Source organism: Pteropus alecto, unplaced genomic scaffold, assembly GCF_000325575.1.
Source record: "Pteropus alecto unplaced genomic scaffold, ASM32557v1 scaffold7, whole genome shotgun sequence".
NCBI lineage: Eukaryota > Metazoa > Chordata > Mammalia > Chiroptera > Pteropodidae > Pteropus > Pteropus alecto.
This window is the reverse complement of record NW_006494614.1, coordinates 53,422,230-53,448,034: the sequence shown is the minus strand read 5'-3', so window position 1 is coordinate 53,448,034 and position 25,805 is coordinate 53,422,230. Positions and strand designations below refer to the sequence as shown.

At 35.2% G+C, this 25,805-nt stretch overlaps 1 protein-coding gene across 2 annotated transcripts in view; it reads left to right on the top strand.

Moving 5' to 3' along the window:
• DLG2 (discs large MAGUK scaffold protein 2) overlaps positions 1-25,805 on the top strand; it is a 657,893-nt gene that overhangs the window by 147,547 nt on the left and 484,541 nt on the right. For both annotated transcript variants that reach the window (XM_006926670.1, XM_006926664.3), the window contains one exon: positions 21,337-21,461. In XM_006926670.1, coding sequence (XP_006926732.1) covers positions 21,337-21,461 — 125 coding nt within the window. The remainder of the gene's footprint in view (positions 1-21,336; positions 21,462-25,805) is intronic.

The window sequence follows — 25,805 nt, the reverse complement described above, 5'->3', positions numbered from 1 at the left end:
CTCTTTCCCTTTGTCAGATGAAAATAACAACTCACAGGTAGACTCATTTTTATCAGAGGACATGGAGGTTATAGTTATGTCATCCCTCTAGACCATTCTTGAATGATGTAGCTTTTTTTGCTTAAACTTGTAACACAGAGACATAGCAAGCACTAGGAGTGGTTAGTACATTTGGAAGGTGAGTGCCTGAACCACGCCACCTAGACAGGCTTTGTGGCTTCAACAATACTGTATATTTTCTGAGGTTCATGGTAAAATATCCTCCACTAAGAGATTTTTTTTTGAGGAGAGAGTTCTTTTGAATGACAATTTGCTAAATTCAGTATTGTGAAATAATTCTAAAACAATTTATTTTTTTATTCATGACTCACAAAACATAATGATGGGCAGTGTCTTGCTTACTTTTTAGTGAGTAGAATACATTTTCAATACCACTTTGCGAAACTCAGTTTTATACTAATCAGAATGCATGCCTTAACTTTAGAAAATAATTTCTCATATATCTAATGATGTGGTAAGTAAGCCTGTTTATGGAGTGTTCATAGTAGTAGCAAGGAGAGATCTAAGATGCAAAAAATAGCCTCTCTCTTTATTCACCTGGTTGCCTCTGAGGACTCTATTTCAGGAAAGAGAAGTGCTTTAGAGATTGGTAAAATAATATATTTTAGAGCCCTGACTGCACTCAATCCTTCTGAAGTAGGAGGCCAACATTCACACTGGGTCATCTGAACTGCAGAGTTGGATTGAGTGTAAGCAAGGTCCATAGTATACCCCAGACACAGGATGAAACTCACTGAAAGGCTTCCTTTGTAAGAGAGGTCTCATGGCATGATTCCAGGGTTGAGCTCTATAGGAGCCAGGGCTGATGAGGGATTACAAGTGATCCTATAATATGACTCTCAAGTGTAACACAGACAGGACTTCAAATTGACTTTTACTCTCGTGTGTTATGAAGAAAACATGTGATATAAGACTATCTTATGCCAAGATCTGACAACTCAAGGCAGTGTTCCTTTTACTGAGTGTATAAAATTCTTAATACAAATAAGATATAATTTATTACATACACATTATAAAGTGCCTATTGCAGATGCTTTATGTATTTTAACTATTTTTAATCCTCACAACAACTCTGTGAGATAGGTACTATTATACCCATTACACATGTTAAAACAGACTCAGGAAAAAATAAATATCTTATCAATGACACATTTAAAAAGAAGCCAAGTGCCATAGAAATCTGACACCAAAATATACTCTTCGTTACAGAGAGAACCTAGCACAGTTTGTGACCTATAGTCTTACCTAAACAAATATTAGTTTTTTTCCTCCAACTTTTTATTTCCTTTCTTCTATTACTGTCTCTTTTTAAATAGACCTTTTTAAAAGTGCCTAGACTTTAAAACCATAATTCTTTCTCTCTCCTTAAATTGTTTTCTCCTCATTAATTAACATGTGTGAGTGCATATACAGTACTATATGTTTGGTCTCTGTCTCTCCCATAAGATTATGAGATATCCCCAATTTAGTTTAGGATTAATGCTGCTTCATTTTAATCCATCTAAGAATTGCTTTGGTGAAAATAACAGTATTTTATTCATAGTTACAAATACTTTTTAAGCCCCTAATAATGTGCTTAAAATGAGTCAACATCTCCCACTATACAGCCTTGAAACCTTTTCTTATTTGCCCTAGTATCATGGAAGTTCAAATTAAAGTGTCTGATGTACAGTGTAATTTGAATTGTGAACTCATAAGTCATATGACTACATGGACAAGATTAGTAGCAAAAATCTCAGTAAGCTGAGATATCCCTGCTCATCAATTGGTTGATGCGTCTCCAGCTTACAGGGCATTGCAACGTCCTCTCCTCACATGTTCTTAGTGTACCGAGCTGCCAATAAGGAAAATCTGGGCTCAAGAGTTACTTTCACTATTGATTATCTATTTTAGTTTGGATAAGCCAATTTCTCTTAGTTTCTACATCTTCACTTGGAAAATGGGGGTAACAAGCTCTACTTTGACTATCAGCAACATTTAAAAATGTAGTATAAACATTTCTACAAATGGTCTTTAAAAATAAGTAAGGGGGAAAAACGAGAGTCCGGACAAATAAATGCTGTCACATTTACTGCTGATATCTACAATGGTGGCTACAAAGAGGGAGGAGAAACTTACTATTCTTCATATTAGCTACCATTTAGTGTGTACTTCCTATTTAAGTGATCTGTATAGTCACTCTCCGATGCATCGTTGATTCTGTAATGAACACATAGTGCCACTATATGCCAAGTAACTAGGCATATACAACTATAAACAAGACAGGAACACAATAACCCTGCAAGGAAGATATTATTAATTCCATTTTATAGAGTAGGACGCCGAGACTCAGAGAGGTTAAGTAGCTTAACCTATAGCTGAGAATTCTTTTCATCCATAAATTTTTCTTTGGTTAATGAGGACCTCATGAAGTCAGAACCTGCCAGTTTAGTTTACCCTGTACATCTAGCATGTCACACATTGCCAAAAAGTAGATGCTCAATAAATATTTGTTAAATACGTGAGTGAATAAGTGAATAAATGAATGAACAAATAAGAGTTTGGATGGATTATAAGAAAGACATAAGAAACTAGAGGAATGCTGATAAATTGGAATTTATTGTTTTCATGTGCATTTATATTTTCACATCCTCAACTAACCACTAGCACCACGCACATAGTGACCAAATGCAAAGGTGTAGTTATTTGGCAGACCAGGCACTGAATACTAATTTAAGGTTAGATGCTGTGCTTTTAAACACAGCTCAAAAACTTTACATCAACATCTGTGTAGCATGACTATCTAAACTTCCTTTTTATGTTCTTAGTTCTATTGTGATGACAAGTCATAACAAAAACTTGCTGATTGAGTGCAAACTGCTGAGCCATTCAGTATTGATTCTTTGATTAATTATTAATGAAAGAAACATATTTTATCTTTGGAGCACAAATGGTTTAAGGCACAGTGTCTATCATCCAGCATCCTTACTTATTTTTATAGCAAACCTGTCATCTGAGTTTGTCTAGATCACCACTTAATTTAACTGTGCCTTTCTTTCCTTATCTTTCATATAGAGATACTGGTACAAATCTTTCTCAAAGCCATTATGAGGAACTTCTTTAAAAGAATGAATGTTAAATTACCACTTCAATATCCCCAGTCGCATAATCAAATAATTTGTATCTTCCCTCCCCACCACCACTTAGAGTTCAAAGAAATGAATGGTTATACAAATTTAGCATCTTTCTTGAGTGATTGAAGTGCCCACCCCTCTATCATCTCAGAATACTCGGTTTACTTATTTTCAAGTTACGTAGTGATATGTGAAGATCTTTTAAAATAGTGAAATTTCTGAGCAGCGGCCATCTTTTATCGTTTACAAATAGGAGACATATTGTCAAATAAGCCTGTAGACATTGGGCACATTTGCGAACTATTTACTTTTTCAAGGAATGAAAAAGAATCCACCTCAGCCAAAGACTGGGCAATGTTTTCTTTTGTCTTTAGGTGAATTGAAATTGAAATGCGTTCAGGCATCAAGCCAGTTCTCTTCCTAGTCCTCCCCTTCCAGCTGAAGAAAAGCAGTTAGTGGAAATTATGCTGCCTATTCCTACTCACAAAAGGAAACAAATGTTCCTGTACAAAGTCAGTAGGAGGCATTTGATACCAGATGAAGTCTCTTTTCTTTTATGGCACTTGGATTTGTCCATAAACACACCCACACTTTTCAAGAAATTGTTGGGTTTTTTTTAGGTTCTAAGTAAGGTCTAAAGGTGAGCTAATAAAATTTTTTAAGAAACATATAGAGAGATTCATGTACTATTATTATTCCTAAGCATCTTTTTAAGAAGTGAAAGCTTAGACATTTATTCTCTTTTATTAAACTTAATGTGTAAACTTTTATGAACTAGGTAACAATTAGGTAGAAATGAGGCATATCTTTGAAAAAAAAAACTTTTTTCTACATAACTTCTTTAATGTTTCTTGATTTAATCCTAGGTATAACAATCAATTAAACACCAAATACAATCCTGATTTTTAGTAAAAGTTCAATATTTTTAAATGAATAAATAATTGAATAAATGGAAGATTGAAAGAATGTTCTAGCCTACAACTGAGAATCTTTTCTTTATCTAGATGTTGTCCTGGACACTCTGACTTTCAAAATGAAAACTGTCCATGCCTGCCATGAGAAATGGTTATGTAAAAATGTTTCACCTGTGTTAGAAACTCCACCAGTGCCTTTTAGAGAAAGGTTCTGTATCTCAAAATGGTATTTAAATGTGTTATGCCTTAATATGTATCCCTGAGATTATACTTCATTGTGGTTAATGTATGTATGTGTGTATATTATATATATGAGTATATAATATATATGATATATATGTGAAATTTATATATACATATACAAATTCACATATACATACATGAATTTGGTGGTAGCATTCTAAAACCCTATCTGCATATGATCTAATCCATCCCTGCTTTGCCACGGTAATTAGAATCTTTGGCCTCATCCTAGGATGAGAGAGCAATATACCTTTAGTTGTAATACCCATCCAACATTAAGTGCTATGAAATGGCAATATAGGTAATAAGGTTCTGTCTCTAAAATGTTGTGCTGTGCTTTGCCACCAGAGATTTGTACCTTGACCTTCTAAAAAAGCTGCTGTTTTCAAATCAGCTTTCATTTTTTTCTGAGATTGTCACTTTTGCCATCTGGTAGGTGTATCTTCTGGGAGAGAAGGAGCTTCGTGCACAAAACCTTTCAAGGAAGCATCATTGTATAATTCGCTTGAGGTTAAAGCCAATATTCTAAAAGTTGGTTCATTTATTGTGATGTGGCAGGTATGAGAGGACTTTAAAAACACATTGTTCTTTTGAGGTGTATACATAAAAGATTGAAAGTGGCAGAATATGGCAAGTCACATTAATTCCTTAATAAGAATGATTAACCCACCTGAAGTAAAATGGTAGATCAACATTTTTTGTCAGCTCTACTTACTCTTGGACTTCAGTCTCTGAAAGCTATTTTAGGAAATCAAAGAAGTGAATGGGAAATATCTTTTTGTTGCCTGAATCATAAAAATAAAATTTATTTCCACCGCGGAATAGAAGTAAATACTCCATATTTCTGCTTCTGCTTGTAAAGGATAAGTAAAGAACTGAAGAGATTTTTATATTCTGGTTAAGTATCTTCCAAAAGAAATATTTTCCTTTCTGGTACACTCCAATTCAGTTTATTTACTTTACATTCAGATGTAGATGTATTCTAGAGTTGATGCTGAGAATTAAATGTTTTAGATTGTGTTCTTAAATCCTTAGTCAAACCTCATATAAAAATATGAGCTTTTTAGAGAAAAATGATTAGGCAGAATTTTAATAGATGAGAGAAGACTCTAAGAGGAATATGAAGTAGATTTCAAGCCTCGTTTTCTTTTAAAGTCTGGATTCTGCCCATGATTAGGGAGTTAGGGAAACCATGGGGGTGAAATAGTTCCTTCAGGAGGCTTCTATTGGTCAAACTATTGTGCACCTCATGATACCACGGGAGACTGAAAAAGGTTTTTTTTTCTTCAAAAGGTGAACTGCTTAGTCTTTTGTAACTGGTAGAAACAAGAATAAGTAGAAAGAAGCAGATATTTAAATATCTATTTTAAGAAATAATTAAGATAAAACCCATGAAATACTTAACATAGTAATGATCAATGAAAATAAAGCTCTCATTCATTCATTTATTCAGCAAATACTTACTGCCTATTTACTATGTGTTAATAAGTAAAATGAACATAGTCCCTTATCTATATATTTAATCTTTATAATGTATTGTGATAACTATGGCAGCAGAAGCAAGATCGGTGTACTATGGGAGCACAAAGAAAGATCATCTAAACCCAGTAGGTGTTCACACAAGCATTGCAAGACAGATGATTCTTGGGCTGAGTTTAGATAATTGGGGGTAGAAGCCATGAAGATGTAAATGACATAATTGCGTTTGGGAGGTTATAAAAAGGAATAGAGAGGAAGAATAGAGGAAGATGGGATATGAGGAAAGAAGGTGTAGCTCAAGAAAGGCTTTTGTGTGATGAGCAAAGAAGGTAAACATTATTCAATAGCTAAGGACACCCATTTGTTTAGTACTTTGTAAGAGTTAGATCATGAAAGAAGAGTTAAAGATTGACTTGGTTCTCAGGGAGCTCTGATTAAAAAAATAATAATGTATTAAGAAAAGTCAGAATTATAAAACAAGCTGGCCAATAAAAGGTAATATGTGGTTGTGTCGTGCTAAATTGCATGGTACAGACTTTTCCACTTCAGCATAAGCACCACCTCAAGATCCTTTTCAGCTCAGTACTCCCAGAAGTTTGCATAGTTTGTTAGAACTGGCACATAACATAAAAAGCATTCTCAATTCCTAATCTATAATAGTGTGAAATAAAGTAGACCCAACCTAGTTGAAAGAGCACAGTCTTAAGATGAAAGACCCAGGTGAAGAACTGAGTATCCCATTAAGTTTCTTTGCATTCATTTCAAATTCATTCAGTTATTCATCTCACTCTCTCTATTTTGGGGATACCTGTGATGCACACAAGGTTTTGGGCTTGACGAAGATAAATCAGAAACAATTGCTGACCTCATGTTCTCGAAGATTAGGCTAAGAGATAATGAAAATACGCATATACACCAAGACAAGATAGGAAGTGGGAAGTGCCTAAGAAAAGGTGTAACCATCTTCTCTAGTACCTTGGAGGAGGGACAATTGCTTCCAATTGTGAGGATTGGGTTGGTGTGAGATGAAGTGAGACTTCCCCAAGCAAATGATGGTTACTCCAGGCCCTGGATAGGCAGAATTCAAATAGAAGGAGAGGGAAAGTATGTGAGCAAAGCTGCAAGGCTTATAAGGCTTATATATATACATAGAAAAGTGAGTGGTAGAGTTGGTTAGGGTGACCCCTAGGTGGAAAATGCCAGCAGGAAATGAGGGTAGAAAATCAAGGTGGAACCTGATCATGAAGTGCCATAAATGTTATGCTAAATAAATTTAGATTTTATTATCTAGGCAATAGGGAGCCAACGAATGTTTATTTTCTCCCTCTGGCATCTATTTGGCATATGTATATATTCTGCTTCCTCACAAGATTGTAAGTTCTGTGATACAAGAGCCTTAAGCATTAATATCATGCACATAGTATGTATTCAAATTAAGTGGGAGAGAGATGTAATTTTTATTGAGTACCTTTTATGTGTCAAACAATATTAGATGCTTTTACATATGAAAACATTTTTTTCAATAGTCTAACAATCACTTTTTTAAAATGATAAAAATAAGATCCAGAGAAGTTAAGAAACTAGCACAAGGTCACACAATTAATTAATAAAATGAGGCTTCAAAGTCAGATCTGTCAGCTCCAAACTTTTACTTTTTTCACTGTATTATGGTATCTCATTGATTGATGGAGTCATTCATTTCTTAAATACATATTTCTCTCTTTTCATTAAATTTATTGGGGTGACATTGGTTAATAACATTATACAGGTTTACGTGTGCAATTCTATAATACATCATCTGTATGTTGTTCTGTGTGCTCACCACTCAAAGTCTAGTCTCCTTCCGTCACCATGTATTTGATCCCCTTTATCTTTTTTTCCTTCCTCTTTCCCCTTCCCCCTCTGGTAACCACCATACTGTTGTTTGCATCTATGAATTTGTTTCTTTTGTTTGTTTATTTGTCACTTTCTGTTTTATATCCCACATATGAATGAATCATATGATTCTTCTTTTCCATATGACTTATTTTGCTTAGCTCGATACTCAAGATCCATCCATGCTGTCAGGAAATGGCAGTATTTCATTCTTTCTTATGGCTTTCTTATGGCTTGTTTACCCAATAATCTGACACAGGGCACTTAGGTTGTTTCTACATCTTGGCTACTATAAATACTGATGCAATAAACATAGGGGTATATATGTCTTTATGGATACATTTTTTCAAAATTTTTGTGTAGATACCCAGAAGAAAAATTGCTAGGTCACATAGTAATTCTATTCTCAATTTTTTGAGGAATCTTCTTACTGTTTTCCATAGTAGCTGTACCAATTTACATTCCCATAGCAGTGTATGAGGGTTCTTTTTCCCTATTCCCCATAACCTCTCCAACACTTCTTATTATTTGTCTTGTAGATAATAGCCATTATAACAGATGTGCACTGGTGTCTCCTTGTGGTTTTGATTTGCATTTCCCTAATAGCTAGTGAAGTTGATCATCTTTTCATACATCTTTTGGCTATTTGTATGTCTGCTTGGGAAAAATGTCTTTTCAGGTCTTCTGCTCATTTTTTTATTGGATTGTTTGTTTTTTTGTTCTTGAGTTCTTTATATAGTTTATATATTAGCCTCTTATCGGACATATTGTTTACAAATATCTTCTTCCATTCGTTTGGTTGCCTGTTTGTTTTGTTGATTGTTTAACACATATTTTTTGAATGCTTATGTATGTGTCTGGTGCTGTTCTGGGAACTGGGAATACAGTACAGTGATGAACATGACAGAAGAGTCCCTGCAGTGAGAGAGTCAGACAACAACAACAACAAAAATAAGCAAATAAAATAAGTTCAGATGATGATAAGTGATATGAAGAAAATGACAAGTGGACAAATAGGGAGTGATGTAGAGTGATGGTGAGTCAGGGCAGGCTCCTTTGAGATGATAACACTTAAGCTGACTTCTGAAGAATAACAAGGGTACAAAACTCCTGGCAGTAAATATAAAAGCAAACACAAAGCACTCAAGGCAGAAATAAACTTGAACTTGAACCTCTATGGTTGGAAGACCATAACAGGAACTTGATGACTGAAGCGATGGAGGAGAGTAAAAGTGGAACTCAAAGAGGAAATAGATATTTGTGACTTAAAAAATTTTGCCCCCTACAAAAACTATAGGATTTAGATATTAACCCAAATCCTTAGGGTTGCAAACAAAGCAAAGACACCTCAAGGGGAATGGAATACATGCAGCTTGCCTTTTCCTACCTTCACCTCCCTTCTCTCAGCATATGCCTGCGAAGGAACGTGGAGTCCATTTGCTCCCAGAACATATTTCTGTTTCCTGGGTCTAGCACTGTGAAGTTAGGGTTGTTGAATACCAATGAACAGATTTTGAGACCAGTGACAATGTGGCTGAGGTGAGTTTAGACTCTAGACCCCAAAAAATGTTGATCTCAACATAGCTCTGATAATTATATATGGGTTTTTTTTGTGTGTTTTTGTTTTTGTTTTTGTTTTTGTAAAGGACACAGACTCTGCAAATGACATTGCCTTAAAAATAAAATTAAATTAAAAAGGCTTCGACATTTTTACCAGTGCCAATGGTCCATGTATATGTTGAACAGAATAAAAATGTTTGCTATAGATTCAGCAGAGCTTTAAGTAGCCTTTGTCTAATGCTTTGCTTGCTGTAAGAATGTGAAGCCACACTAGGCACAGAGGAGCTTGTGCTCCAGTTTTAAACAGGTAGCCTATACATGCTTTTAAATTCTCAGTGCTGCTGCCGAAAAGCACTTCATGTTGAAAATCCTTTTGCTTTAGGAGCCAGTCCTTTATTTTATGTTCTGAGGTGGTGAATCATATTATTAACCTGGTAAGTATTAAACTGTGATGGACCTACCTCTTCCTTCCCTTCCTCAAGCATTCTGTTGTCTCAGCTCCTTAGGTTCTCTTTTAAACTAAGACAAATGGATGAGAATCAAGGGTGGTTTCAGGAAGCTATAATACTGGATAGCACTTATTAAGCACTTGGTGTACAATAGGCTTATCAGCATTTATCGTGTCCTTACAGAGTACCATGTTAAGTGCTTTATGAGAATTATAGAGTATTTCCAGAAGCAGTTCTTAAACATTTTGGTCTCAGGACTCTTTTTTTACTGAGGAGCTCTGTACTCTTTATATGCATTTTATCTATCAATATGTATCATATTAGAAATTAAAACTGAAAACTTAAAAAATTTTATTAATTTATAAATAACAATTAATTCATTACATACTAATAAGTAACTTTTTATTAGAAATAACTATATTTTCCAAAACAAAAAGTTTAGCAAGAATACTGACATTGTTTTACATTTTTCAAATCTTTTCTATGTCTAGATTAATATAGTACATCTAGAGTCTCTTCATCTGTGTTTACTCTGTTGTGCATGATCTTTTAGTCAAAGTGAATGAGGAAAATGTGGCTCTTTCACAGATCTATGAATGGAGAAAGGCAAAATATTTTTATAGCCTTTTCAGGTAATTATGGCTATTCTTCTTTAATGTTACACCAAAACTTGACAAATGGTTCTTTTTTAAAGATTAGTTGCATTGAGGAATCTGAAATCACATCAGTGAACTTTTTGTACTAGGTTATGCTAAAATTCATTCATCTATCTTACACTTTAAATGAACCTTTATTCATGCATGGGTTTGTAATATGTATTAGCTAGGAAAATATTGATTCTCTGAGTTATGTAGATTATCCAAATGTTGACATATTTCATTATGCAACATCAAAAATTCCAATTTGTCAATATTACTACCCATACCATCAGAAAAGTTGGGAAGAATTAGGAAACTCTTATGCACATAGTGGTAGATGCAAGGTTTTCCAAATTCTAATGTTGGATTGAAAACTCAAATTTTACAATTTTCAACAAATACCATCAATTGCTTTCTTGAACAAACAAACTCACTTTACTAACTTTTAGGTTGTCAAATACTCAAGACTGTATAATCTTAGTTGATATATCAGTCATTCTTTCAAGTAAAAATGGCACTCAATGAAAATGTGGATAGTTTCACTTGCAACTCGATTGCACAAATATTTTTCTTTTCTTGAGAAAACATATGCAATATACAGAAGTGCTTGAGGCATACCTCTCATTTCATCACACAGAATATTATGGACTCAAAGATTTTGATTTTATGAAATCAATAATTTTCACTGCTTCATCAAAGATATTAAGTGAAACTGACTTTATTTTTCCATTGTGAATGTTACGTTTACTGAAAAATTCAGTAAATACGAGTGCATTTTGATGTCACTGTCTTGACATTTATGCTAAGGCACCAACAGTTTTATCCACCATTGCTTTAGCACCATCCATGCAAAGGTAAACACAGTGAGAAAGACAAATAACATCTTGTTATTATGAAAATGCCTTTGATCTTGAAGATGCTTTGACTACTGCTAGTTTAAAACCAACCCAAAACTATTAATATTTCCTTTTTTTCAGATAAAGAAACTATAGTTTAGAGAACTTAAGAGAATTGTTCAGATCACAGGCCAGGATATGGTAGAGGTAGGATCTAAACAAAGTGGGAATGATTCCAGAGCTTGCTTAATTCATTTCAAGAGAGTGACACTTAATAGCTGATAACAAATGTCCATTTCCATCCCTCTTGGCCTCGTCAAGATTGGTAGAGGTCGGGGTATGGATTGACAACTTGTTGTGTCAGGGTCACAATTGGTTATTCTCAAGTTACTATTTCAAAAGAGAGTTATTTTTAAGAGACTTAAGTTTGTAGTTGTAGCAAGTGAGCACCTACAGTACTGCCAAGAAATAGTAGAAAGAAAGAATAAGTGTACACTGCCAGAAATTTTTTTAAAAGTCTAGGAATCAGCCTTTTAAAAAATCCTCATGGTTCAGTAAAGAGTGAAAAGAATAAGATTGTTTTGTTCAACAGTTTGTGGTTTTCAAAGATTTGGAATAGAAAAGAAGATATAAATTGCTGATTTGAGAGAAAATGGGAATATTCTACTTGTGAAACCCAATGAATCAAAAGAAATGGTGTATAAAGTGATCATTCTCAGATGTTGGCATTTTGCAATATCCTGGGCAATAGGAAATGAGGAAATTATCTAGAATAAAGGCAGTGGGAATAGAAAGAAAAGGATAAAAACAAGAGATACCCAAGAGATAGAATCAACAGAACTTGGCAGATGATGGATGAGAGGGCCCAGGGAAAGAAAGAGCCAAAGACAAATTTAAAATATTATGCCACGCCTACATTGTTTCTGTGTATATGGCACATCTCCCCAATTAGGTTATAAACTCCTTGACAAAAAGGACTACATCTTTTATTTTCCTTTGTTCACAGAATTTGATACAATTTTGAGTACATAGTAGATAGTCAAATAAATAAATGAAGAATTAATTAGATGATTCAAACTTTAGCCCTCTGACATTAAACCAAATCACCTCTGATAGGTCCCTTCATCTACCTTTCCTTGTTAGCTCGTTAACAAAAATTATTTTAAATATTGTTCAGTTTAGTTTAATCCAACAAATGTTAACTAAGCATTGCTGTCATCAAGAATTAGACTGAGAGCTAGAAATACAGTGGCAAATAAATATAGTGTGACCTCTTCCCTCCAGATACTAAAAATCTAGAGGAAGAGATACACACATACAAATAACTTTGTGGTCTTAGTCACATTATGAATGAAGTTGTGCGGAATCATAGAGAAAAGGGCTGTCTCTTCTGCCTGAAGCAGTTGGAGAAAACATTGCAGGTAGTATTTGAGGTGAATTTTGATGTTTGAATAGGAATTTGACAAGAGAAGGAGAGAAGAAGCATTCCAGGCAGAGGAAGCAGTTCAGTTCAGTTCAAGCAAGAGTTTATTGAGTTCTTTTCACATATAGGTTCAACATGATTCTGGCATAGAAAATAAATAACTCAGTTTTGATGCTTGAGATTGATGCTTACACTAGAATAAGGAAGATAAACATGCAAACAAGTACAATATGTTATGATTGTGCAATAATAAGCTTGTGAACTAGGCGCCAAATAATATAGAGAACACGAAGGTAAAAATGAGCTCCTGTGCTGGGTCTGGAGTTTTTTGTTTATTTGTTTGTTTTTTACTTGCAGCCAAAGGGTATATAAGGCTACACAAAACAAAGTACAAGTTAGTTGAATAGTGAGCAGTTTACAACATGGTGACCCTTAGATAGTATCTCTGGCTTGCAAATATATTTTCTTTAGTCCTCACAATGTTGACCTGTTTGGCAGCCATGGAATATGCCTCACAAACTGCCAGGTATAGGCAGCATAATTGATTAAGAGCATATATAATTTTCCAACATTTAAAAATTGATATTTTACTTAAGAAAATTTGATTCTTGACTTCTCTCAGATGGAGGAGGGTGACAATCTTTCAACATTAGGCTCCCATTCTAGAGCATCCACCATCCATAAGACCTGAATAGCACTTGATTTCTTTAAGAGAGATATATAATCAGCCCCCACTTCTCCTTATTTTATTCCCAATACGAAGACCATTTACTGTCTAACCACACTCTTGCTCTCCTGGGCCCACTTCACTCTCCTATGTGTCTTGTCTGCCTTCATAGCATATGAGTTTGAGATCCATTATTTTGAGCTCATTCCACCATAAGGTTAGAGTGAAGTTAGTCAGGCCTGGAAGCCAAATGAACAACAAGGAAAAGCAATGAAGTTCTAAGTTGGGGTAGTGGTAATAGAAGTTTAAAGTAGCTAGATGAATTTGGAAGATATTTTATGGGTAGAATCAACAGGACATAATGTTTAATAAAATGTAAGGACTGATGGGCAGGGAGGAGTCAAAGGTGACCATAAGGCTTCTTATGTGGTAACTGACTGATTCATGAACTTCTCCATTTCTGCCTTATTTTCTATATACCCAAACTATTCTAAACAGATGTCATTTTAATCTTTCGTATGCCAGGAAGTTTTCAGAGAATACAAGCAGAGATGTGAATGTAAATAGAAGATGTAATGAGGTCGTAAGAGAGAGTCTCCATTATTACCAACTCACATTGGAAAAATGATCAAGTTGATACTATATTGGGAGCTGTTGACAAGTTTATATTAAGTTCTAGTGGCATTTCAGTTAAATACTGTTGCAGGGAACAAGATAGATGTTCCCTGGAAATTTTATAGTTGGAGTGTCATTGACAACATCCTAAATCAGATCTTAAGAATTCACAGCTCAATATTATAGTTGATCTCAAATTACTTTCCTTGCTTTCTGACTCATTCCACTCATCCTAGTATTAATTTAGCATGAGCACTATTCTTGAATTAATCATGCTAACATATCACGTTTATCATGTTATTTCTTAATAAGAAAACCTAGTTTATCCATAGAAACCAAACTCCTAGCTCTGGCATTGAGAAAATGTTTACATATATCCTCAAAAATTTGTTGTGAGGCTTAAAAGAAATAACTGCCTGACATCTATTCCTAATACTTCTTCAATTACTCACCTACTGTCTTTCCAGTATCTTAACTATTCTCAAGATCTAGCACAGTGCCTGGCCTACAGGAAGCACTCGATGAGTGTTTAATATTGTCAGTATTCTTTCTCAAGATCTCAGTTTTCTGCCACTTCATTGACACTGACAGATTTCTCAAACTTGAAAGGATCCAAACTGCATTCTTGATTTATTTCTCCCAAACTGGTTTTCTTACCTGCATCACAGTCTTCTCCATATCATATGTGGTGGCCCTGTCCAGCTATGCATAGTCTTTGATTTTTCTCTTTTCCTCGTGCATTCCAACCTTGAGTAAGTTCTGTCAATTCTACCTCAAAATCATGTCTCAAATCTCTCTATCCCCACTGCTACCAGCCTCACAGCTGCCATCAATTTCTGACCTGGACTCCTTCAGCTGGTCTCTCTGTCCCCCGCTTTGGCTCTCTCCAATAACTTTTTAAACAGCAGCAAGTGTAATCTTAAAATTAGATCATGTTACTTCCCTGTTTGAAATCTTCATGACACTAAACCTTTAGTGTATTACTGGCCCCAAGTGTCTCACCCCTGCTACTCTGGCTAACCTCATTTCTCCCTTCTTTTCCTTGTCACTCTATAGCTGTTCTGCTCTCGTTTCAGTTCTTTGAACAGGTCAAGCACTTTCTTCTTTTTAGGGCTTGGCACATCATGTTCCTCTACCTGGAACTCTCTTAACTGCAATGCTGCCTCACATCATACTCCCTTTTCACCTCTACTCTAGGTCTTTCTTTACTTTCGCTGAACATTTTTGGCCCTTTTTTCTTCTTCTCCATTTTTTCTGTCTCTATCTTCCAAGGAAAGTTTAGTGTTAGCAACAAAGCACTATGATTTGATCATTACTTTAATATACCCCTATGACTTTTATTACACTCACATGGCTATCAGTGAGTGCTTCTTCATCTCTGAAATCTTGAACCCTGAAATACTACAATGTCCACAGCCTGCTGCCCACTCTTCTATTCCCTGTCTTTCGTAAATCTATACTTTGACTTTGTTATGGTCTCAGTCTTTCTATCCACTTCTGTTCTTCCACCCTACAATCATCCTCATTTGTCCTCTTCCTTTTCTATTTTTTCTGATTTATATTACTAATTCTGTTGAAAGTCAACTACATTTGATTTTCACACCTCAGCCCCAGAGCCACCAAATCTTTCATTTTCATTGTTCAGGGTGACTAAGTTTATGGGAGAAGATCCCATAATCACACTGACCATGTCCCACCTCCGTGCTGCTCAGCTGACCCTTACAGATCTCAACCTGTCTCTCACCTCACAGTTGTAATTCTAACCCTTTACTGCTTTACTTAAGTTTCCAAATTTATTCTAGATTTTTCCTTCTATGTCCTGACGTCTAAATGTATAAAGCAAAGACATGTTGTTAGTCAAGAACTCTTTCAGCTTCCTTCTCCTCTACCTTGAGACAACAATTTAACTTTATTTATGGGAATTTGGTCATTCTTATTTCAAATAAAAGGATATTCCTCTCCCTACCTAAGGTATGCTCTCAAAAAACCACCTTTTATTTCTTTTTTTGTTAGACAACTTTTACAAGTATAATACTTATGTATGTGTTTATAGTAATATATAAGGAAAATTTAAAGATGGATTCACTCAAGTTGACAAAAGTAAAAAAAGATCTATAAATCTGATTTCTATTGATAACTACTAATAATGTGTTAGTGGAGAAATACTTCCAAATTTTTTCTATACGTGTATATTACGAAGTGATTATAATTTTAACCCTATATTGTATTCTATTTCCTAAAGATCTTTCATCTCATAATACTATTGTATTCCTTCATGTGGCTATACTTAACACATGTATTTAACCAGTACCTATGGTAGGACTCAAAGAATGGGAGTAGGTACTATTCTCACTCTTCCTTTAGGATTTTGCTTCCTGTACACTCTCCATCTCTTCTGTACCTTCAATCTTACTTTCCAAGGGCTTCTTCTCTTTAGCCCACTGACATGCTTGAGCCCCTCCCCTCCATCCTCTAAAATCTTTTCTCTATTCTGCCTCCTTCTCATTGGACACTGCCATTAATCTCTCCTAAGAACAAAACTCTTTCACAAAAACAGCAATCTGCCTTTACTAGATTGCCCTTTACTTCTTAAGAGTTATTTGGCCTACTGTAATCTGTCATTCTCTTCCCCCCTGTTTGTTGAAACTGCTCTCTCTCCAGTTCCCCATTCCCTTAAAACACTTTACTATAAATTATTAACACTACGATCCTATGATACCAAACCAACAGTTACAAATTTCCAAATGCAGATTTCCTGATGGCTTCTCTACTCAGCAGCTTCTAGAAAAATACAATTTAATATAGCAAACTGTGGACATTTTAAATGCAGCTCCTAAAAGTTGTGCTTAAGTGAAAACAGGCATCTCTTATTTCTAGATCGAGAACTGTTTCAAGTCGTGAGTTGTTTTTTGTTTTGTTTTTAATAATAGAAATATAATACTGCAACAATGCTTTGGACACAGATCTTTGCACACATCTCTGATTATTTCTTTAGGATAAATTTCTAGAAATGAATTACTATATTAAACACTATTTTAAATTAGTAACATAGCATCTAAAAATCAAAGAAATTCTTTGTCAATAGAATGTTCTGTAAATGCATATGATTATAATATCACTTTATTTTATTTTCCTCTTCTTATTTGTAACCCCATTTGGGGGTGATTTTCTTTTGGAGAGCAAATTTTTAATGAAAAAGGAACTTTTTTGAGGATGTTGTATTTATATTTACAACCATCAATTAAATGGCAAAGTGTCTTTCCTTTTTGCTGATTCTTTTTCTGAGAGGGATGTAGTGTAGTGCATAACAGGGAAGTACAATTTGGCTGGGAAGTGGACTTGTGTTCCTGGGTGAGAGTCAGCAACTGTGGAGGACTGCGAACTAGGAGAAAGAATGGCCCATGCCAGCCACATTCATCAGTCATGGAATCTGCCCAGCTGCAAGGGAATAACAGCCCACCCAGAACTCTGTACAGGCCTGCCCTCACCAGCATGGCACCTCACATTTTCCATCAACTGGGTCAAGTATCAACATTTGGTTAATTAGTCACAATTTTCAGGATCTAAGGGTGTCAGCCAGGGGTCTGCCTGTTCACATGGAGAGATTGTTGCTCAGAGGAGAGATGTTCAGGGGTCTGCCCCTGCAGCTGGCTGGCTGTAAGATGATTGTCAGGGGACTGGAGTGATTCAGCCATGGGGAACAGCAGGCAATAATTTCACTGTTGCTTTTTATCTGTCCCTCTCTCCATTGAATGCTGCTGGCTAGTAGCAAAGACCTAAAAAGGAAGACTGAAAGATAACAATAAGGGATTTGGGAAAGCACTTTAAATAATTTCCTTAGCTGAATTCAGATGAACCTCCTCTAAAGAACCATGGTGAGTGGCCAGGCCCAGCTGGCAGACTGGTTTTAATTGACATGCAATGCTTTTTGGAATCCATGGGACCAGAAACACAGCCCCAGTGTCAGTCTATCTCTACCTACCTCTTTTCATTGTGGACTCTTTGATTCATTTATTCTTTTCTTCAGAGTATATTTGATGGTGGGAGGATGTATATTAGTAAATGCCATAGCCACCATATTCTCTAGCAATTCTAAAAACAATGGTTAAATGTTGCTACATTGTCATCAAAACCATTATTTTAAAGACTGATCGATTCATAGAATGACTTTAAAATACAACAGTAATCCACTTCCCCCTGTAAAAATTCCTAAAGCATTCTTTTTTTTTTTTTTTTTTTCTGTTGGGAAAAGCAGTTTCCTACAAATCTAAACAGAGAACCAGAAGAATCCTTTAAAGTCATCCAGTTTAACTTCTCAATAGACACTGGATCCCTCATGTCCAGTGACTAGCCAGATACTCATTGAGGGAAGAGTCCCCCCTACCTTTTAAAATAGCTCAATTTGGACAGCCTTATCTCATCATTCATTCTTCACCTAAGCCACAATTTGAAAACCTAAGCTTTCTATTTTTATTCTTATAGCCATTAGAGAACAAAATAGCTTTTACTTCTATATTATATTTCTTAACACATTGTAGACTTTTATTATATCCTTTCTTACTCTTCCCTTTAGGGCTTGAATATCCTCCATAAGTTGATTTGTCTGTTCATTCATTCATCAAATATTTGTTGAAAGATACTATGTGCCAAACCAGGCACCAAGAAAAAAAAAAAAGATAAACACGATTCCTGCCTTCTGCAAGCTCAGTTTGAAGGAAAGATAGACTCATAAACATATAACTTCAAAATAACACAGTGCATGACATAGATGAGCATAGAAATCTACAAAAATTCAAAGAAGAGTGATTTACCCAGAGAAGAGGAGTTGGGGTGATCATTTAATATTTCTTACAACAGATGCCATCTGAGCCTTATCTTAAAAAGTGGGAAGAAATGGGTCAGTCAAGGGGAAGATGGGAAGTTTCTGGTGGAGAAAACAGCATGAGTAAAAGCCAAGAGACAAGTTACTTGGACTATGCAGGAAAGAGCCAGCAGTTCAGTTCAGTGTCCTTGGGGGTAAAAGTATAAAACTGGAGATAAAAGTAATAGGTTAAGAGCTAGATCATGAATATCTTTGTCAAATGACTAAGTTTTGGGTGCTCTCTCCAAAAATATAAAAGTAATAGGTTAAGAGCTAGATCATGAATATCTTCGTCAAATGACTAAGTTTTGAGTGCTCTCTCCAAAAATATTAATATTGTTAGGAGAAAGCATTTGAGTATCTCCCAGTCTCTGTTTGCCTCCTTCCCTACCCCCATTAATCAAGAAATTTTTATCCCTGAGGTGCCAACTCTAGTAACACCAATACACTCTAATTGATTTACTTGAAGTTAGATCCAAATTGCATTGGAGAGACTCATCTTCCCATCTTTTCCTTGTAAAATCTCTAGATCTTAGAGAAATTGCCTCATAAGTTACCTAAATGTTGTCTTGGTGATTATCTATATGACAATGTAGTTGAGGTTATGTAATGAAAACCACCAGGTACCAGGCTATCACTGCCTTGTCTGTTCTCCCTTGAATTCTGTGAAGGCAGAAATCACCCCTGTAGCTTTAGTTTTTAGTACAGTCACATAGGAAAAACTCATCCAATACTGATACAGTCATCTAGTGTCAATAGATAATTAAAAACAAAAATGAATTTATTTAAACTCCTCTCTGAAAAATCTCATGATAAAGATTCATCTCATCTAATTCTCTCCTTGCTTTCTTCATTCCAGCCCAATGGTCTGTTTTTTTTTTTTTGGACCTGACATACCTTTTCTCACCTAAGAAATTTTACATATGTTCTTCCCTCTGCCTGGAACAATCTCTCCCCATTTCCAACTCTCACCCTGACCCCCTTAAAGATAACTGCTATTCACCTTCTGGAAAAGCCCCTATGTTTGGTTCTCCTGTTACCTACTCCTGCACTCTGTACTTCCCCTTCATATGCCTCATAAATTGACATATTACTGTTATAACTCCAGGGCTTGGTCTAGAGCCTGGCACAGAGCTGGTGCTTAATACATATTAAAACCATGATTACATGACTGCTACTAGGTAATATCTCTGTTCAATGAGCATTAGAATTTTTCAAAGAACACACAAAATTTCAGAGATGTTAGAAGTAAAAAGGTATGGGATATTAGTTGCCGTGATTTAATTATTAATTTAAACCTTTCACCATTGATTTATTAATTTGAACTTTTCACCATAAATGTACAATTGTGAAAACACCCCTCTAGAATTTAGAGTTTTATTAATCCAATAAAAATTGCTAAACAAAATTGTTTGACATTTGAAGTGGTATATAACTGTCAAGTTATAGCTGACCTTATCTTGACATTGAACTTTTTTGACTAATTGAATGCTTTAATTAATTTTTCTGCATTAACTACTAAGTTCTTAGTCATCATCTCTTTTTACCCAAGAGCAGAACTTAATCAAGTGATCATCAATTTAGTAAGCTGTATTCATCATAAGAGTATATAGAGAAATTAAATATCCAGTGACAGGGGACTGTTCAAATAAATGATAGTATATGACCTTGATTAAGTATTATTTAGTCTCTTAAAATGAATAATTATAAAGACTACCTAGCTGTATGGAAACAAAATATAATGCAGATGCTGGAAAAAAAATCAAAACATAATATGGAAATATAATGTAGCTGTGGAGATGGAGATTAAGATAATATGTAAATAAGAAATATGTTAAAAAAGATGGAGTTTGTGAACTTGGGGGAGACTTTTAATTGTTTTACATGCAAATTTCAAAAGGCTATATGTACCTTAGATGTCAATAAGTATAATTTGCAAGAGTAATTATGAAAGCTTTATTAGAATATAAACCATTCAAATTTACATGCTGCATCAGTAACATTCCTTTTCTATATCCACTGCAAATTAAAACTTGTTTATTACTGAAAAGTATCTCACATTTATTATGACTCTAGAAGGGACCCTGACTTCTGAAGTCAAAAGTACTTTGTTACATAGGAATACATTTAATCGATGGATAGACAATATTAGATCAATACTAAAAATAAAATAAAAACACCCAAATGTTACTACTCTGCCAAATCAAATATTTTTTATGTTACTATTTCCTTCTGTTCTTTTCAGTATGTATTTTTTGTTTAATTGACACTAATGACTTTTTTGTATTTTTTAATTAGTAAGTAAGCTTTTATTTCCTACTTTATAATTATCATTTTAATTGCTGTATAAAGGAAGCATTTCTTAAAAGCAAAAATGTAAGGCCCTTTGAATAAGCAAAAACTTAAGGTCCCTTGAATTCTTGCAGCACAGGAACAAACTCCCTGACCTTCCTTTGTCTGCTGAGAGAGCACTTTATAGCTTTGCATACAAGGCTGTTATCACCTGATTTCCATTTGAGTAGTAAAATGATAATGCAGAATGCAAAGGGAACTAGGTTTAGGTGACAGCCACATCATTTAATGTCTACTTATTATTTCTACAGGGGAATTCTGGCCTGGGATTCAGTATTGCTGGAGGGACAGATAATCCCCATATTGGAGATGACCCTGGCATATTTATTACGAAGATTATACCAGGAGGTGCTGCAGCAGAGGATGGCAGACTCAGGTAAAGATTGGAAATGTTAGAATTATTTGGAAAGTAAACCTGCCACATCAATGAAACACGTTTGTAACTTTGAAGAATAATAATTCTACAAAAGTTCTGCACTTGAAAGAGAAGGCTGTCAAAGCGAGCTTTCTGCAATGACTTTGCAGATCTCTTATTATTTATTGAGTTTCAAACAGTATTTTATTTGTACTCGTTGATGGCTACCACATTCAACAACAGGCCAGGCACTGTGAGGAGGGAATGCAGATATATCTTTTGTTTCATCGAGCCTTCTTCAGTCTAATTGGAAAGAAGAATCTTATGAGTTGGTGAGCAAATAATAAAATGTACAGAAAAATAATATATTTAAGTAATAGTAGCAAATGATGCAATGTTATAGACACTGTATTTACAAATTCAGCAAACATTTATAAGGGCTTAAAGTAGAAGTTTAAACAACACCTAAAATATAATTCCATAGGAAGACTCCATTCTAAGTCTTAAATAATAAGATTTTGCTAACCCTGCAAATATGAATGAGAACTCGGAGGGAGAAAGAACAAGTGTCTTAATGAAGAGGGAAACAAACTTGGCCGAAGACCTCAGGGCTAGATTAAGTAGGTGAACAGGGTGGAACCATAAATTTCTCAGGGCAGAGTAGCTGCTGTTTGAGTCAGGGCCCCTTTCTTTAAAGAACTAAAGATTTGAGGGTGGGTGGGGAGTGTGAATCACCCCATGGGGCAATTTGCAAATTATATAAAATTCTATCAGAGATCAAAACACTATCTAAAAGACATTGTGCATTGGAACAATGACTAGAGACTTCTCTGGGGAGAAAAACATGTATACAAAAATAATATATTTTAAGTAATATTAGCAAATTTTAGTGCCTCTACTATATTGTAAATCCTCTCAGACCAAGCAGTTATATATAGAAGTGCATCAATAAATTCTTTCTGAATTAATGAATGAGGTTTTGAATGGATGAGTGCATAAAATGATAAGAAGAAGGAGAGGGTAAATTAATGAGTAGAGGGAAGGAGGGTATTGTGTCCTGCAGGTAACTATAACTTTAGCTTGTATGGAGCCACCCTGAGGAGTATGACCTAATTAGCCAAAATGTAAGCTTCATAGGCTTTCCTTACTCTGTTTTTTTATCAGTCATAAATAAGCTAATTTACTGTTTTTATTATAAAGCAGCCAAGGACAGTTTTGTTCCCTACCCAATTGTTCTGGTGCAGTGATTACTTTTGGCAGCTGCATCATTGCAGCTTGTGGAGGAGAATCACAATTTTTTTTCAGGTTCATCTGTATCTCCTAACAACAAGAAAAGAAATGAGTGACACTCCCTCAGGAAACACATGCTTTTTGACAATAGAACTTTCAAGCTGAATTGACAAAATTAGTTTCTGAGTGAGGAAATATACATGCTACAGAATGAATGATTTGAAATAGATGCTGTGTAATTCTATGAGCCATTGTGAAAACTTAGGCTTGTTCATGCCGGATACTGGAGAGGCTTCATTTCTAAAAGTGTAAAATAGAGGTGTTAGAGGATAATTCAGAAATTGGCGGGCCACCATCATTATTTCCTACTACTCTGTACCTCGAAGTAAGACAATTTCCATCTCTTAGCCAAATTCTGACTTAAAGCTTGAGGTAGAACAGACTTTATATTATGTGCTTACCCTACAATTAGAATAAAAAGCAGCATCTCTGAAAATGCCACCACCCTTTGCCTGCAAGTACAGGTGGCAATAGTAAGTCTGCAAAGGTAAAAGTAAGTTCTGCTGTGTTGGAAGCATCATTCCATAGTTATAAAAAGAGCAAACATAATGATAGCTTACATTTACTGAGCTTTTTGTATGTGTGGGGCATTGTGCTAAGATAAATAAATAGATGATAGATTGATAGCTAGATGATAGATAGATGGATGATAGATAATAGATTAGATAGATAGATAGATTGAAGATAGATGAGAGAGAGAGAGAAAGAGAGAGATTAAGTAGGAAATAAGTAGATATAGAGATGTAAAAACAAATATAGATAAACACAGACACACAAGCTTCTATATACTATTATTATGGCCATAAGGATATTCAGGTTTAAAGACTTTAAGAAGATCACCAGCTAGCTATGAATACATTCAAAAACTAATCCTGAATGTCACTTATGTACTCTCTAAACTCTTATTCAATAGTAGAACCCCCTATATCTCTGCCGAAAAACTCCCACGGGTAAAGTTTTCATAATATTAAGGGGAAACTCTAAACATTACAGAATTTGTTATTTTCTACCGAGCCACGGTTTTCTTTATTCTGACCATTACCTATTGGTCTTTGTTTTGGCTTCCTGTCATGACCTATGACTATGTGTACGTATATTGCCTCCCAAGGTTGTGCAATGAACAACCTGAAAAACTCTGAATACTGGTCCTAACTGAAACAAACAAATATACCTACTCCCAGTTTACATTACAGACTTTTGTAATGTGAAGACAGCTATTGGTTGGGTTTCCACTTCATTTTGACAGATCCTTGCTACTACTGCTGAAATTGCTTCCCACCCTACTGCTTCCTGCCATAAACTTGAATAGCTTGGGAACATCTAAGAGTATAAAAATAACAATCAGTTGAAAATATGAACAGACACTTCTCCCAAGAAAACATACAAATAGGCAATAGATATATGAAAGATGCTCAACTTCACTAGCTATTAGGAAAATACAAATCAAAATCACAATAAGATACCACCTCATACCTGTTAGAATGGCTACCATCAGCAGAACAAGTAATACCAAGTGTTGGAGAGGTCTCGGGGGGAAAAGGAACTCTTATATACTACTGGCAGAAATGTAAGTTGAGACAGCCACTATCTAAAACAGTGTGGAGTTTCCTCAAAAAAATTAAGAATAGAATTACCATATGACCTAGCAATCCCTCTTTTGGGTATTTACCCCAAAAATTTGAGAACATTTATTTGTAAAGATATATGTACCCCGATGTTCACAGCAGCATTGTTTACAGTGGCCGAGACATGGAAACAACCAAATTTCCTCCAATAGATGATTAGATAAAGAAGATCTGGTACATATATACAGTAGAATGTTACCCAGCCATTAGAAAGATGAAATACTGCCACTGGTGACAACATGGATGAATCTTGAGATTATCATGCTAATCAAAATAAATTAGACAGCAAAAGTTGAGAACCATATGATTTCATTCATATGTTGGATATAATACTGAAAGCAACAAAGAAACATGACAAACAGAGACTCATGGATACGGACAACAGTCTAGTGGTTACCAGAGGGAAGGGGTGGGGAGGGGAGGAAGATAGGGGTAAAGGGGGTCAAATATATGTTGATGGAAAGAAATTTAACTTTGGGTGGTGAACACCCAAATGCGATATACAAGTGCTGTGTTATTGAATTGTACACTTAAACTTATATGATTTTACTAGCCAATGTTACGCTGATAAATTTAATAAAAAAGAGAAAGAGAGGAAAAAAGAGAAAGAAAGAAAGAGAAAGAGAGGAAGGAAGGAAGGAAGGAATGGAGGAAGGAAGGAAGGAAGGAAGGAATGGAGGAAGGAAGGAAGGAAGGAAGGAAAGAAATCGCCTCTAGATAACTTAAATTGGAAAGGAGGGAGGGAGGGAAGAAAGGAAGGAAGGAAGGAAACAGAAAAAGAAAAAATGGCAGCATGATATTAAGTATAGATGTTTTAGAATTGGCAATTTATCTAATTCAAATCATACAATTTAAAGATCAGGAAACTGAGGCTCAGAAGAGTGACTTAACCTGAGGCATAAATCATTTGGGGCTCTGCTTTATCTAGGATCCAAATGTCGTGACCCAAGTATTTAACATTCTGAGATAGTGTTAAGAGGCACTACCACCCATGTCCACCTAAGGAGTCTTTTCTCAGTGTGACAGGAACTCTTTTTGCAGCTAGACCAACAAGCTGTGAGGACTAATTTATATCTCACCATTAGTTCTTACAGACAGAGTAGCACATTACAATCAGGTCTGGAAATAAATAATTTCTAATGTCTGTATACTAACATAATTGGTCTTGAAAAAGTTAAACTCTTTTAGTCGCTATTGTCTCATCTGTAAAATGATGAGAATAGTACTACTTCATTGAGTCGTTCTGAGGATTCAGTGAGATAACTCAAGTCCTGTCAGGCAGATAGTAGGTACTCAATAAATTTTAGCAATGTTTTCCCCTTTTCCTTACCTGCCCTCTCTACTTCTCAGTCATCTTTGTTCTCCTCTTGCCTCTGTTTCTCTTTTTCTCTATGCTGTCCTATTCTCTTTCCTCTCATCCCTTCTACTTTGTTCAGTCTCGTTATCCTCT